At 31.3% G+C, this 12,848-nt stretch overlaps 4 protein-coding genes across 4 annotated transcripts; 2 read left to right on the top strand and 2 right to left on the bottom strand.

Moving 5' to 3' along the window:
- Positions 1-8,911: 8,911 nt before the first annotated feature.
- Positions 8,912-9,974, bottom strand: BO95DRAFT_320778 (uncharacterized protein; the record flags this gene model as incomplete). Its single annotated transcript, XM_025581792.1, has 2 exons — positions 8,912-9,605; positions 9,688-9,974. Coding segments are annotated over 2 exons (981 nt in total), but the record flags the coding sequence as incomplete, so codon positions are not given.
- A 173-nt stretch (positions 9,975-10,147) lies between these two features.
- Positions 10,148-10,516, top strand: BO95DRAFT_458654 (uncharacterized protein; the record flags this gene model as incomplete). Its single annotated transcript, XM_025588584.1, has 1 exon — positions 10,148-10,516. The coding sequence occupies one exon, from the start codon at positions 10,148-10,150 to the stop codon at positions 10,514-10,516; it is 369 nt and encodes a 122-aa protein (XP_025447824.1).
- Positions 10,517-11,063: 547 nt separating this feature from the next.
- On the bottom strand, positions 11,064-11,333 carry BO95DRAFT_458653 (uncharacterized protein; the record flags this gene model as incomplete). The annotated part of the gene is made up of 2 exons (XM_025588583.1): positions 11,064-11,203; positions 11,258-11,333. 2 exons carry the CDS (start codon positions 11,331-11,333, stop codon positions 11,064-11,066), a joined length of 216 nt encoding a protein of 71 aa, XP_025447823.1.
- A 103-nt stretch (positions 11,334-11,436) lies between these two features.
- BO95DRAFT_449087 (protein kinase family protein) lies at positions 11,437-12,525 on the top strand (the record flags this gene model as incomplete). Its single annotated transcript, XM_025587925.1, has 1 exon — positions 11,437-12,525. The coding sequence occupies one exon, from the start codon at positions 11,437-11,439 to the stop codon at positions 12,523-12,525; it is 1,089 nt and encodes a 362-aa protein (XP_025447822.1).
- Positions 12,526-12,848: the final 323 nt, after the last annotated feature.

The raw sequence follows: 12,848 nt of genomic DNA, 5'->3' as shown, positions 1-12,848 counted from the left end.
TATATAGAATCTATTTTTAAAATATAATAATCCATCTGTTGTAATTTTCTAATGTTTAAATAGTTTATTTTTCTTTTTCTAGAATTCAGAATCTTGATTCTGAAGAGTTTTAATTAAATTTTTTAGATTATTATTGCAAACAGATTTATAAATCTTTTCAGCTTTATTTGTACTTTTTATAGCTGTAATACTAGTAGATTATTTATAGTTTATTATATAAATTACAGTCCAGTCAGCCGGTTCTATACCGGTAGCACTCGTAGGCCTGTTTAATACTATATAAATACTAGGTTTAGGTCTTTTCTATAAAAATATTTTACTATATCTAAACTAGGATTTTCTAATTTTAGTTACTGCCGAGATCTTAGATACTGCTAAGATAAATACTAACTGGTTATATAATATCCGCGTAATATTATTATTACAAAAGCTTTTTACTGGCTTGAATAGTCTAAATAAAATATTAGTAGGATTGCTCTTATTTGATTAGTATTTAATTATAAAGTTAAAAAAAGCTAAAATTATATACTAATATACTTAATATTCATTAAGCCGGGATTAATTTATAAATAATCTAAGATTTGTATAGTTAGATAGAACTTTAATAGAATACTAAGCCCTATCAAGATATTAATACTAATATTTAAAAAAGTAGATAATAGTAAAAAGTTCTTAATTTAAAGTATTTTAATTAAGTTCTATATCCGAGAATTTTCTTAACTAAACAGCAACTATATAGTATTATTCTGTTGATCCCGGTTAGATTAAAATATCTATTATTTTTTTATTACAGGCGTCGGTTTCGATCCGAATAGGTTAAGTTGGATTAAAGAAATAAAAAAGAAAAGTAGTCTAAAATATATTAATAAGTCGGCAAAATACCAGTCTTTCGTCTAAAACTAAATAATATGTTTCTGGTTTTTTATTATTTTAACTTTTTTTTAGAAGGTTCGTCAAAGATAGTACTAGTAAAGAAAAGTTATAAATAAATCTACAGTAGAAATTATAAAATCCTAAAAAGATCTAAATATTATAGTAGATAGCAGATAACAGCTATAAAATAATAGTTTTAACTTAGTCAGAATCTATTATAATACCTGTAAAGAAAATAATATATTTAAGAAATTTAACTTGTTACTGAAGAAAAAAGTATTTAGATAGTTTAATATATAAATTAGCTTCTTATAGTTATACCAGCACTTTCTTAATATATTTAATATATTTATATCTTATTATTAAGAAAATAAGAATATCGTCTAAATATATAATATAAATAATATTAAGAATATTATATAATATAGAGTATATATAATTTTAAAAAAAAGCAGATATATTGGTTAAGCCAAACAGCATTACTATATACTTAAAATAACTATAATATATATAAAACGCAGTTTTTTATTTATTTTTTTTCTTAATATAAATACGATAATAGATATTCTAAATATTAATTTTACTAAAGTATTTATATTTAACTAATTAATTGAGAATTTCGGAGATTAAGAATAGTAGATATTAATTTTTTATTATAATTTTATTAAGTTTATAATAATTCACGCATAGCCGCAAACTTCTATTTTTTTTAGATATAAAGAGAATAAGGGCCCCTGTAGAACTTTTAGATAGATATATTCTTTTATTAATAGTATTTTTGTTAATATAATCTTTAAGTACTGAAAGTTCTCTTTCTGAGAGGGGATAAATAGATCTAAATAAAAGTAATTCGCCTTTAAGAAGATCGATAATATGATTCTTATTATAATATTTAGAAAGAATTTTAAATTAATTAGAAAAAAAAATATCAGCAAATTCAACCAGTTCTAGTAGAATAGAATTATTTTAATAGTATTCTGATCTCTTATTATTATCTAGAAGCTATAGTTTTTCTAGAACTTTAATAATTATATAAATATAAGTGTAATTTCGGTAAGCCTGAATAAATTTCCGAGAACTTAATTTCTAAATTTAACTAAATTTAAACTATTATTACTTTTTTTAGAAAGACAAATAAATTTTGTAGTCGAGCAGAATAGTTATAAAAAGTAAGATTAGAACATCTTAAATAGTAGTAATATATAGTCTGGTAAAATACTGTTGTACTTTTCTTAAATTAGTAATATCTAAAGAAATATCCTATATTTTATAGCTGGTAATAAAGATATAGTTAATAGCTTTAAGCCGTAGTAAGAATTTCCGGGATTTTAAAAAGAAGTATTATTATATAAATCTAATACTGACCAGATTGTATGCCGCATAACTATTAATGTCTGTATAGATTTTTTTAATATTAGATATTTATATTAGTATTAATATCTTATCGGCTGTTTCTACTTTATAATATAGGACTAAGACAGGGGAGTTGGTCTCAGCCTATTTTATTTTTTTATATTATTTTTTCTAGCTTGCAGTTCTTGAATTCGAGCTGATCTAGAGTGGATTAACCTGACCGTTATATCTTAACCTTAACCTGACCATAATCTAGCGGTCAGATTAAGATATAAAAAAATTTTAACCGTATAATTACAGTTAGATTAAGATATAACTATTATTTTAACCGTTTATACCTGCCGGTCAGAAAGATTAGATATAGCAGGTAGATTAATAACTGCAGATTAATTAATAATATATATATTTCTTTTATACAGATAATATACAAAGTATAATATACTTTTAATTATAGTATAATAATATTATCTAGATTTAGCTTATCTACTCGATCTATTTAATCTATTTAATCTGTTTAACCTATTTAATCTATTTAATTTATTTAATCTATTTAATCTATTTAATTTATTTAATCTGTTTAATCTATTCGATCTGCTCGACCTTTTTTCCTATAGTCCCGAGAGGTATACTATACTTTAAAAAAAATATTTACAGAATCTAGTATAAAAAATATAAAATTTAATATTAAATAAACTAATAAAATTATACTACTCTTTATACTATCCAAAACAATAATTATAATAGCAAAAAAATTAAGAAGACCGGGTCTCTATCTCTATCTAAATATATATAATATTTGAAGATTTAGGTAAAGCTAGCTTTTCTATTTCTAATAATAATCTATTTTTTAAATTATTTTTAAGATTATCTATATTCTTATTTTTACTAATATAAAAAATAGTAATTATCTTATTCTCTTCTTACTTCTTAGATATAAAAATAATTAAATCCGGATTAAGATTATTAAGAATATTCTAATACTTCTTACTAATAATAAAATAATTAGTATATATCTAAAATATTACTGCTTTAATTATATTAGAATAAAGACGGCTCCGGTAATAATAACAAATATCTTAAAAACTATTAAATAAATATTTAATACTAATATTATTAATAGCAACTAAGAGAAAATCTCTAGTTATCTAATAAAAAATAAAAAACTAATTACAGCAGGACTTCCAGTAAGCAAGAATATTAGTATATTTTATAATATCTAAAATAATATTAGTTTAATTAAAAATATTTTAATAAACTATATATTTTTAATATCTAGATATATCTTAAGTTCTTTAAATATCTCGACTACCGGTAAGAATCTTTAATATTTAAAAATATTATAAAAAGCTTTATCCAGATCTAATAATAATCCGGAGATAGTTAATAGTATATTAATAACCAGATTCTAACTATAATAAAAATAAAACATCTTTTTAAAAACAGTTTAGTATTTAAGATACTAGTTAATATTATTATCTAGTTAGATATTCTTTTTAAACTTCTCAAGCTTTAACATCAGGTTTAAAATAGTTATAATTATATAAATATAGCCTTCTGTCTAGTAAATATAATAGTAGTATTTTTAGAGCTTTTAATATATATTCTACAAGTCTTTAAAAATCTTTTTTTTTTAAAGTACCCGCTTTCTTACCAGTCGGTTGATTAAATAATCCAGATAATTAAAAAAATTATTATAAATATTATAAATCTTATAAATAGTAGGCCTACTGTTCTCAGATAAATATAATATAAAAAAAAAAAAAAATATAAAAACTTAAAAAGATACTCTATCTATTTTTACTTAATTATAGTAAGACAAAAATAATTAATATTACTATAATTACAGTACTAAATAAAACTATTAATTACTTAATAAAAATTAAGTATCCGGCAAATTATAAAATAAATTAAGTTCCAGTAAGTTTTATAATTAAGAAAAAGATAGTAGACCGAGCCTGATTTAAGTTATTAAATAAGCTAGAATTTTTTATAGTATTAAGAACTTATATTTACAAATTATATAATCTTCTAAATCTATAATTAAGAATTAGTATTATTAGCTATTATTAAAAAAAGATTTTTAGAATCTATCTGTAAAAAACTAATCCAGATAGTCTCTACTATAGTAGAAGCTTTCTATATTAGTCTTTTATAAATAGCTTCTAAAATATATTTTTTTAAAAATTCTTAAAATATTAGAAGAGGCTTTAAAACTTTTATTATAATTCTTCTATATATATTCGACAGTACTGTTTAAAACCTTAATCTAAAGTTTTTATAGAAAAATATTAACTATAAGCTGAATTATATAAGTAAGACAGAATATATAATACTAGCTTTAAATAATTATTATAAAATTAGGGTTAAATAAAGTATTATAAAGCTGAATACTTTAGCTGAACTAAATCCAGAGTTCAAATAAAATTATACTAAATATTAAACTATTATTACTAGTATTATTAATTGTTATATCTAATAACTAATAAAACAGATTATATTTATATAAAACTAATAAAATAATTATAACTAAATTTTTACTAATATAAAATCTAGATACCGGTCGGAAGCCCAGTAGAACTTTATAATAATCTATATCTTTTATTAAAAAATATCTAATTAAAGTAAAAAATATTTTTTAATTAAAACTAGTCCAGCAGTCTACTATAACCAATATTCTTTTAGTATCTAAAAACTTTAATAATAGCTGTATATATATATCTTTTAATAACTCTAAAAAATATTCTTTAATTTGTATTTAATTAAAAAAACTTAGTTTTCAGCAGAAAAATAAAGCTGTAAAATTAATTATCTGTTTAAATTAAATATACTCAACAGTTCGGAATAGTAGACAACAGATAATTATAAAATATAGGACTTAATTCTAAAAGTTCTATTTATTATAGGCTGTAAAAACTTAGAGAAAATAATAATTAAAAAAAATTTATATTAAAAAAATAAATAAATATCTATAATAGTTTTTTATTTAGTATCTAACTAATTATTTACTTAAATACTATTAATAGTATTTTCTTCTTATAATTCTTACAAAGATAATAGCTTATAGAACTAGTTCCTAAGTTTTTAATTCCCGGGTGTTGCAGGATATAAAGACAGATAATATAATAGATATAAAAAGTTCTATCAGAAAATAATATATCTTTCTAAAAGCTGTTTTATATTATTAATATCTTCTTTCGACCGAAGTAAAATAGTAGTTTTCGAGCTTATATACAAGCTTTAAAAAAGATTATCTTCTATTACTAATCTTAGAAAATAAAGTATTTTTTTTTATAAATTAGATATAAAATAATCTTCCGATTCTTTACGACGCGCGTAATCTAAAGATTTAAAAAAAAAAAAAAATCTAGCTTAAAAAGCTTATCTTAATTTAAATATTATTATAATTTGTAAATATCTAAGAAACAGAAAAAAAAAACTTAATAATATTCTTTAAAAATAAGCTAGATAACTATAATTAATTTATAATTCTAAAACTATTCTACAAATAATAGATATAGAAAAAAAAAAGTAGAAAATTCTATAAAAACAGTTTGTTTTATTTTAAAACGCGCTTTTATATAAATATAATCTATTATATTTTAAATATAGCTAAGACACCTGCTGCATCTTATTTATTTTAATCAGTTAAATTAGTCAGATTAGTCAGATCACTCTAATATTTATAAAAAAGGCCTGAAAAAGGCTTATATAGAGCCCTCTATAAAAAATATAGTATTTATAAAAACTGTTTAAATAATTAAAAACTAATCTATTTAATACTAAGATACAAGAATTTTAAGTATAAAAAAAGAAAGAAAAAAAAAGAAAAATACAAAAAAACTTCGGGATATATATTATTATTACGCAGGAGAGTCGGTCAAACTAAATAAATAAAATAAAATTAGTATAATTAATAGCAGATCTCTGGAGTACTTAAAATCAAAAAGATTAAATAAATTAAAAAAATCAACTGGATAAAAAGAATAAAAAAAGTCAACTGGATTAAAAAAATAAAAATAATAAATTATTCTTACAGTATCTAGTATTTAATAAAATAATTATTAAAAAGTACAGTTGCCGAAAAAGACTATATAAATAATATTACGCGGGTTTTTCTTCAAATTTAATTTATTATATAAATAATTCAGCTCTTTTAGATAGAAATAAGAATATAATAGACTATCTAAGCTAAAGTAAGAAGAAGAATAATAGAATAAAAATAATATATTTATTCTTAGTAGTCCAATTATTAGTAAATATACAGTTTTTCTGATATTATATATTATAATTAAGATATACAGCTTAAACCGAACTATAATTATATATTTTTATATATATTTCTTGCTGTAAGAACCATAATTTTATAAAAAGCTGAATTTTGTTAATACTATCAGAAATCTCTGATTAATTCTTTAAGATAAAAATAAAAAAGATACTAATACTTCTCTTAGTTATTTTTTTCTGATTTTAAAAGCTTATTTTTATATACTTTTAAACAATAGTTAAGATGGTCAGGTTAATAACTACTTAACCTAGATATATCTTAACTGTACTAAAATCTAAATAGATATAGCAGCCAGGTTTTAGTATTAAGAATAATTAAGACAGTTAACTATCTCTTTTTTAGCTATACCGCGGTTAGATATAAAAATTTTCTTAATCTGGTTATAACCTGGCGGTCAGGTATAAAAATTCCAATTAACCTGACCTGACCTGGCCGTTAGCCACTCTAAGCTGATCTCTTTTTTTTTTAAGAACATCGGTTAGCGAGATACTTAGTACTATTATATAAAAAATATTGTAAAACTTTTCTAACTAGATCAGAATAATCAGTTTTAGGATTAAAAGGTTGAGTATTCTTATAAAATTGTAACTGTTTTTATAATATATTAGATCTGTTAGGTTTCTGTTTATATTTTTATTCTTATATATATAAATTCTAATAATAAGTAGTAAAAGATATTATCTTGTCTTATTTTTCAGACAGTTGGTATACATGTTCTTTAATATAGCGACTAAAATCAGAAAATAATTTTATAAAAAAAGTATAGCTATATTTCTTTTTAGTAGCTTTAGAAAAATATTGTTCTAAAGTATTAAGATAAGTATAAAATTTATAAGAATCTTAATTGTTTTGCTGTCGAGCTCGCTCTAGCTGGCTTATTATATTAGGCTCAAAGATAATAGTATTTCGGATAAGAAAAAGTATCTATTTAGTAAAAGCAGACTATAAATAACTAATATTTTTCTTTTATTCTGGTAGTAATTTTTTAAGATAATAGTACTATTTCTGCTGATAAGTCGCGCTTATATGGTTTACAGCCTCGAGAATTTTATAATAGTTATTATAAAACTTAGATAGTACTTTCTAAAAATTATAATCTAAATTATAGAACTATTCCTGGTGTTTTTAAATATTAAAGAAAAGTTCGAATTGCGGAATATCTTTGATTTTAATATTTATTTTAGATTTATTTAAAAAAAAAGAAGTTTTTTGTTGCCGAGTTAGTACCAATTTAATATTATTATATTAAATTTTTTGTTGTAGTTTGGTAATTTATCTTTTTAACTGCTAATAATCTTATAGCTGACTAATAGTATTTTTAACTGCAGTAAGATCCTCTACCGAAGGATCTAATAGTAAAGATAATAAATTATTAGTAGTAGAAAAAGTTTCCAACTCGGAACTGCTATCGGAATATAAGAATTACGGTAACATACTGTATTTTATAAATAACTAAAAAAAAAAGATTAGAATTGTAAAGAGAAAAAATCAGTTAGATATAAAATAGTAGTAGTCTATTAATTTTAAGACTAATTCTTGCTATTCTAAAGGTTTAGCAAGGTCTTAGGAGTTAAATACTGAAGAAGGTCTGAGTTATTGATATTATGACTATTACACGGAGAATATATAGATAGATTGTTAATAATCCGCCATAGTTACAGGGGTTATCTATGACATATATATTATTTATATAAGAAAAATATATATATTACTAATTAATCTGCGGTTATTAATCTATCCGCTATATCTAATTTTTCTAACTGGTAGGTATAAATAGTTAAAATAATAGTTATATTTTAATCTAACTATAACCGTATAGTTAAAATTTTTTTATATCTTAACCTGACCGCCAGGTTATGGCCAGGTTAAGGTTAAGATATAACGGTCAGGTTAATCTATTCTAATAAAAACTACTTTAGATCTAGTAAAAAAAATATAGTTTTAGTATAATTTATTATTTATATAAAAATTAATACTTCTAGATTTAAAAAACTTATAATTAGTTAGAATTTTATACAACTTTATTATAACTTTATATAACTGAAGCAAACTGCAGTACAACCACTGTAACTTACCCCCTCGGCCCGCTATGTATTTTCATTGAATGGTTTTGGTAAACATTCAAAAAAGGTTATTTCCGGATTTCATGTAATTCAGCCAGAATCTTACTAGGCCGTGCAGAAGGCATTCGGTTCTTGTACTATTTTACCTCTTCTGCTCTTGTAGGGTCTAAGTGTTTGCAATCACATATCATATACACTATACTCTATAGTATAGTAATATAGGGTCCTAAATACCAACAAATTCTTCGTATATCTCAAAACACGGTACCTGCTACTGATATTGCTCTGGTGGCAAGTGGAGTCAATTGCATACGCCTTGCAGCCGTGACTGATTTGCATCAACATTCCATTCGGTGACCGAAGGACAGATAGATGCTAGCTTTGAAAACAAGTCTTCAACATGCTGACCAACGCGCATCAATCTGGCCTGCTGGTGAGGGCGGCGGGTGGAGGCACTGATCGTCCTCATACAGGTTAGTAGGTCTTCCAACTCCGACAGGCGCCTCGTCACTAGCATCCCCATCATGACCTCATAGTCTCCGCCCTCGATCTGGTACTCGCCCAAGATCAACCGCTGCGGCTGGTTGACATTGGCATTGACATTGACACTGGCTCCTCGTTGGACGATAAAAGCATCAATCACTTCCCTACACAGAATGGCTAATCTTTCCAACACCATAGTAAGAACCATCATATTCTCCGACTTCCTTCGGCAAGTGTCGCAGTTGATCATGCGCTTGCTTAGGGTGAGCACCTCCTGGTAAATCGAGAGGATGCACTCGAGACTCTGCTCGCCAGAGCCGCCGCCGTTACGGTGTGGCGCCTGCAGTTCATCTAGCAATAAGACAGCAGAGTTTACGCATGAGCACGAAGATTGCTCTTCCACAGCAATCTCGGAGGTATGACTACTTGACCGAATATTGTGGGTCAAGTTGAACCGTGGAGTGAGAAGAAAACCCGGGGGGGGGAATCCATCGACGATGGGAGGCACCGTCTGCTGCCGCTGTGCAGTATTCTCCGGCGCAGGGTAGCTACTCGTTGGCCATCAGTAATCATGTTCTGGACACCCGGTTTCTGTCCCGACAAGCAGAGTATTGGGGTAATAGTACCTACCCAGGAACCAGTGAATCTGGGCTGAGTGGTGGATCTTCTGCTATAGGAAAATCGGATTCCGGCATAAAAGTAACCTCCTTTGCGGGCGACCATTCGAGGCAACTAGACCACGTTGAGACTTGCTCCCACGCTGTATCTAAAACTGCGTCAGAAGTTCCTGATCTTTGTGGCATTTGCCTGTCCAGCTCTGGATAATTCTCTTCCGGCATACGCAGTAGTGGTTCCGTAGTCAATGAGCAAGGCTGCACCACAGCCGTGAGGGCAGCGACTGTGGGAGGGGATCGACCGGGTCTCGTGCTCGATTCCGAAAAGTTCCCGTAGTCATTTGTCTGATTCATTCGTCGCGAGTTGGACGCTGCCTAGTCTGCCTTTCCCCCACAAGCCTCTGCAGTAGATTTGAGGGGGGATTTATCGCTGATACTTTGCACCAGGTGTTTACAACGCCTCAAAGGCTGCTCTAATGTCTTGGAGCGAGACCCTTCGGTTGGAGCTACAGCCCTACAACGTTCGAGTTATCTCACTTGTCACCGGCACCGTCGCCACAAATGTTATGTCACACGCCAACCTGACCCTGCCCAAGAGCTCACTCTACCACAAGGCGCTTCCGGAGATTCAAATACGCGGTGCCGGGAAGGATGTCTTAAGCAAGAGCGCACCCGACGATTTTGCTCGCCAGGTTGTGCAGGATATCCTGGCCGGAGCCTCAGGTCCCGTATGGCGCGGAGCTATGGCTTCCATGGTGAAGGTCGTTTCCAAATACATACCGACGGGAATTTGGGTAGTGCCAGCATGTGCATCCATTCTCGTGTCTCTCAACGACATGGATTGATTGCTCATATGTGTCGCTTAGGACCGAGCAATGAAGCGAGGAACTGGCCTGGACAAGCTACCTTGATGGAGTTTTGAATGCATAAGACATAACAGAACAAGATGCCATCTATTCAGAAGCCCAACCGCGTCCCGTGGCTATGTTGTCAGCTTTACCTCGCATTTATATTTACACCATGTGCATGGAATACCGTGACACTACAAGATCGTAATGCTCAACTAGACATCTTATTGCTCAGCGGATGTGCACCACATAACATGCTTCATTCTATGGCGACCTAGCTGTGTAGTCAAGAAGGCAATCGCGGGGACTGGCGCGAGTGCCGTGTTAAATTCTCTTTCCTGGTAGCACACCGGGGCGTGATCTCAAAAGACCAGATATGGTCTATGAGAGTCAGGCTGCTAAGTCTAGATCGGTAACTGAGCCTTCCTAAGGTGCTGTTACCCGAGGGCTAAACAGCCGGGCAGGCGGCCTCGTACATGTACGGACAACGAACCAATCCATACATACAGCCACTTTCCCCTCTACTGCAGCACGAACAGCATGGTCAAATTTGCTTCTGGGCATAGTACGTCAGAGTAACAGGACCCAGCAGACCGACTTTTTGTGCCTCTAGAGACCCATAGATAGCAGGCCACGTCTTCCGTAGCTTGTTCCACAATGTAGTGGCAACTGTGATCTCAATGTCTGCCGCTCGTCACGTCAGCAAAGGCTCTACCACTCAAGGCACACAGTACATACCATTGGGGCCATTCTTCACGTAAGAAGTAACTTCTAGAGGCGCAAACCCTAACCAAAGCAATCCCGCAGCCGACATTCACTTGAAGGCCTGGCTGGACTTGGGGAGATCTGCGCGAGAGGTCCTGGCAGCTCAAGATACCCGGCGCTTTGTTATAGGCTTTACTCTCTGTGGGCCCTATATGAGGATCTGGGAGTATGACCGCTTGGGGGGCATCGCATCCCACAAGTTCGACAAACATAAAGACGCATTTCGGTTTGTCTCGACAATTCTGGGCTTTCTTTGGAAAGGCGATGAGGACTTGGGCTTCGATCCAACCATCTATAACGATAAAGGCCGGCATGTAATCGACATCCAACGTCAAAACCGGACAGAGCGCCTTATTATAGACCGAGTGATCCGGCGCGCCGCGTGTGTAGTCGGTCGAGCAACCACTTGCTGGAAGGTCCATCTGGAATGCTCTCCCGATCAACTTCTGGTTGTGAAAGACTCTCGGCAATACACGGAGCGGGTGAACGAGGGTGAGCTGTTGCAGGAGACAACCGAGTTGGGGGTGGTCAACGTTGCTCGATACTACCATCACGAGACGGTGCAGGTGTCAGGCACCGATGATGATATTCGACACAATGTTCGGAAAGGACTAGATATCACCACGGCGGACAATCATCGGTCTGGTCGGTCCTCGGACACACCGAGTCCCCGGACAATGACCTGCCCCCAGGAAGGCCGCAGTAGCACCAGCATCGTGGGCCGAAAGCGATCCTCCAGTCCTGCCCGCCTCGCGCATTCGTCTCGCAAGCGACATCAATCCAGATCGGCATCGCTAAGTTTGGTCCGGAGCGCCCAGTCCAACCGGATTCACCGTCGAGTGGTGATTAGGGATTACGGCGAGCCGATCTACAAGGCAAGTTCTCCTCCGGTCCTTCTGCGGGCCTACGTGGGCTGCATCCAGGGTCACCAGTCGTTACGCAGTGAGGCTGGGCTACTCCATCGGGATATCTCTGTCAACAATATGAGGGTCAATGAGCAGAGCGACGCCCAGTGGCCGGGATTCCTCATTGACCTCGACCTTAGCGTGAAGGGGTCACGGGTCAAGGCTTCTGGTGCCCAAGGTAAGACGGGGACTCGAGCATTCATGGCGGTCGGGGCACTTCTGGGAGAGCAACACAGCTTTATGCATGACTTGCAGTCCTTTTTCTGCGTTCTGCTTCGGATTTGCATCCACTATCACGGGCCGGGCCATGGGAATGTTGTGGAAGAATTCGACTAGTGAAACTTCCTTAAAATGGAAACTCTGGCGACAACCAACTGTGTATGATGAGGACCTCTTCTTTCGGACGATGAGAAACTTCTTCACCGAGTATTATAAGCCGCTAATGCCATGGGTCAACCGCTTGAGACGAGTCGTGTTTCCTGGTGGCCGGATGTGGAAGTCAGAAGACGAGGGCTTATACGCGTCGATGATCGAAGTTCTGCAGGCCGCCGAGGAGCACTTGCTCAAAGAAACAGGGGCTGATCCTGGTCTTTAACTGGCTGATCTCGTGCTCTCAAACTCGATTTATCAGCATTTATCTCACTGGGCACCCGAGGTTG

The sequence above is a fragment of the Aspergillus brunneoviolaceus genome (genome assembly GCF_003184695.1).
Source record: "Aspergillus brunneoviolaceus CBS 621.78 unplaced genomic scaffold BO95scaffold_2, whole genome shotgun sequence".
NCBI lineage: Eukaryota > Fungi > Ascomycota > Eurotiomycetes > Eurotiales > Aspergillaceae > Aspergillus > Aspergillus brunneoviolaceus.
The sequence above is the reverse complement of the archived record's forward strand: the minus strand, read 5'-3'. Positions and strand labels throughout refer to the sequence as shown.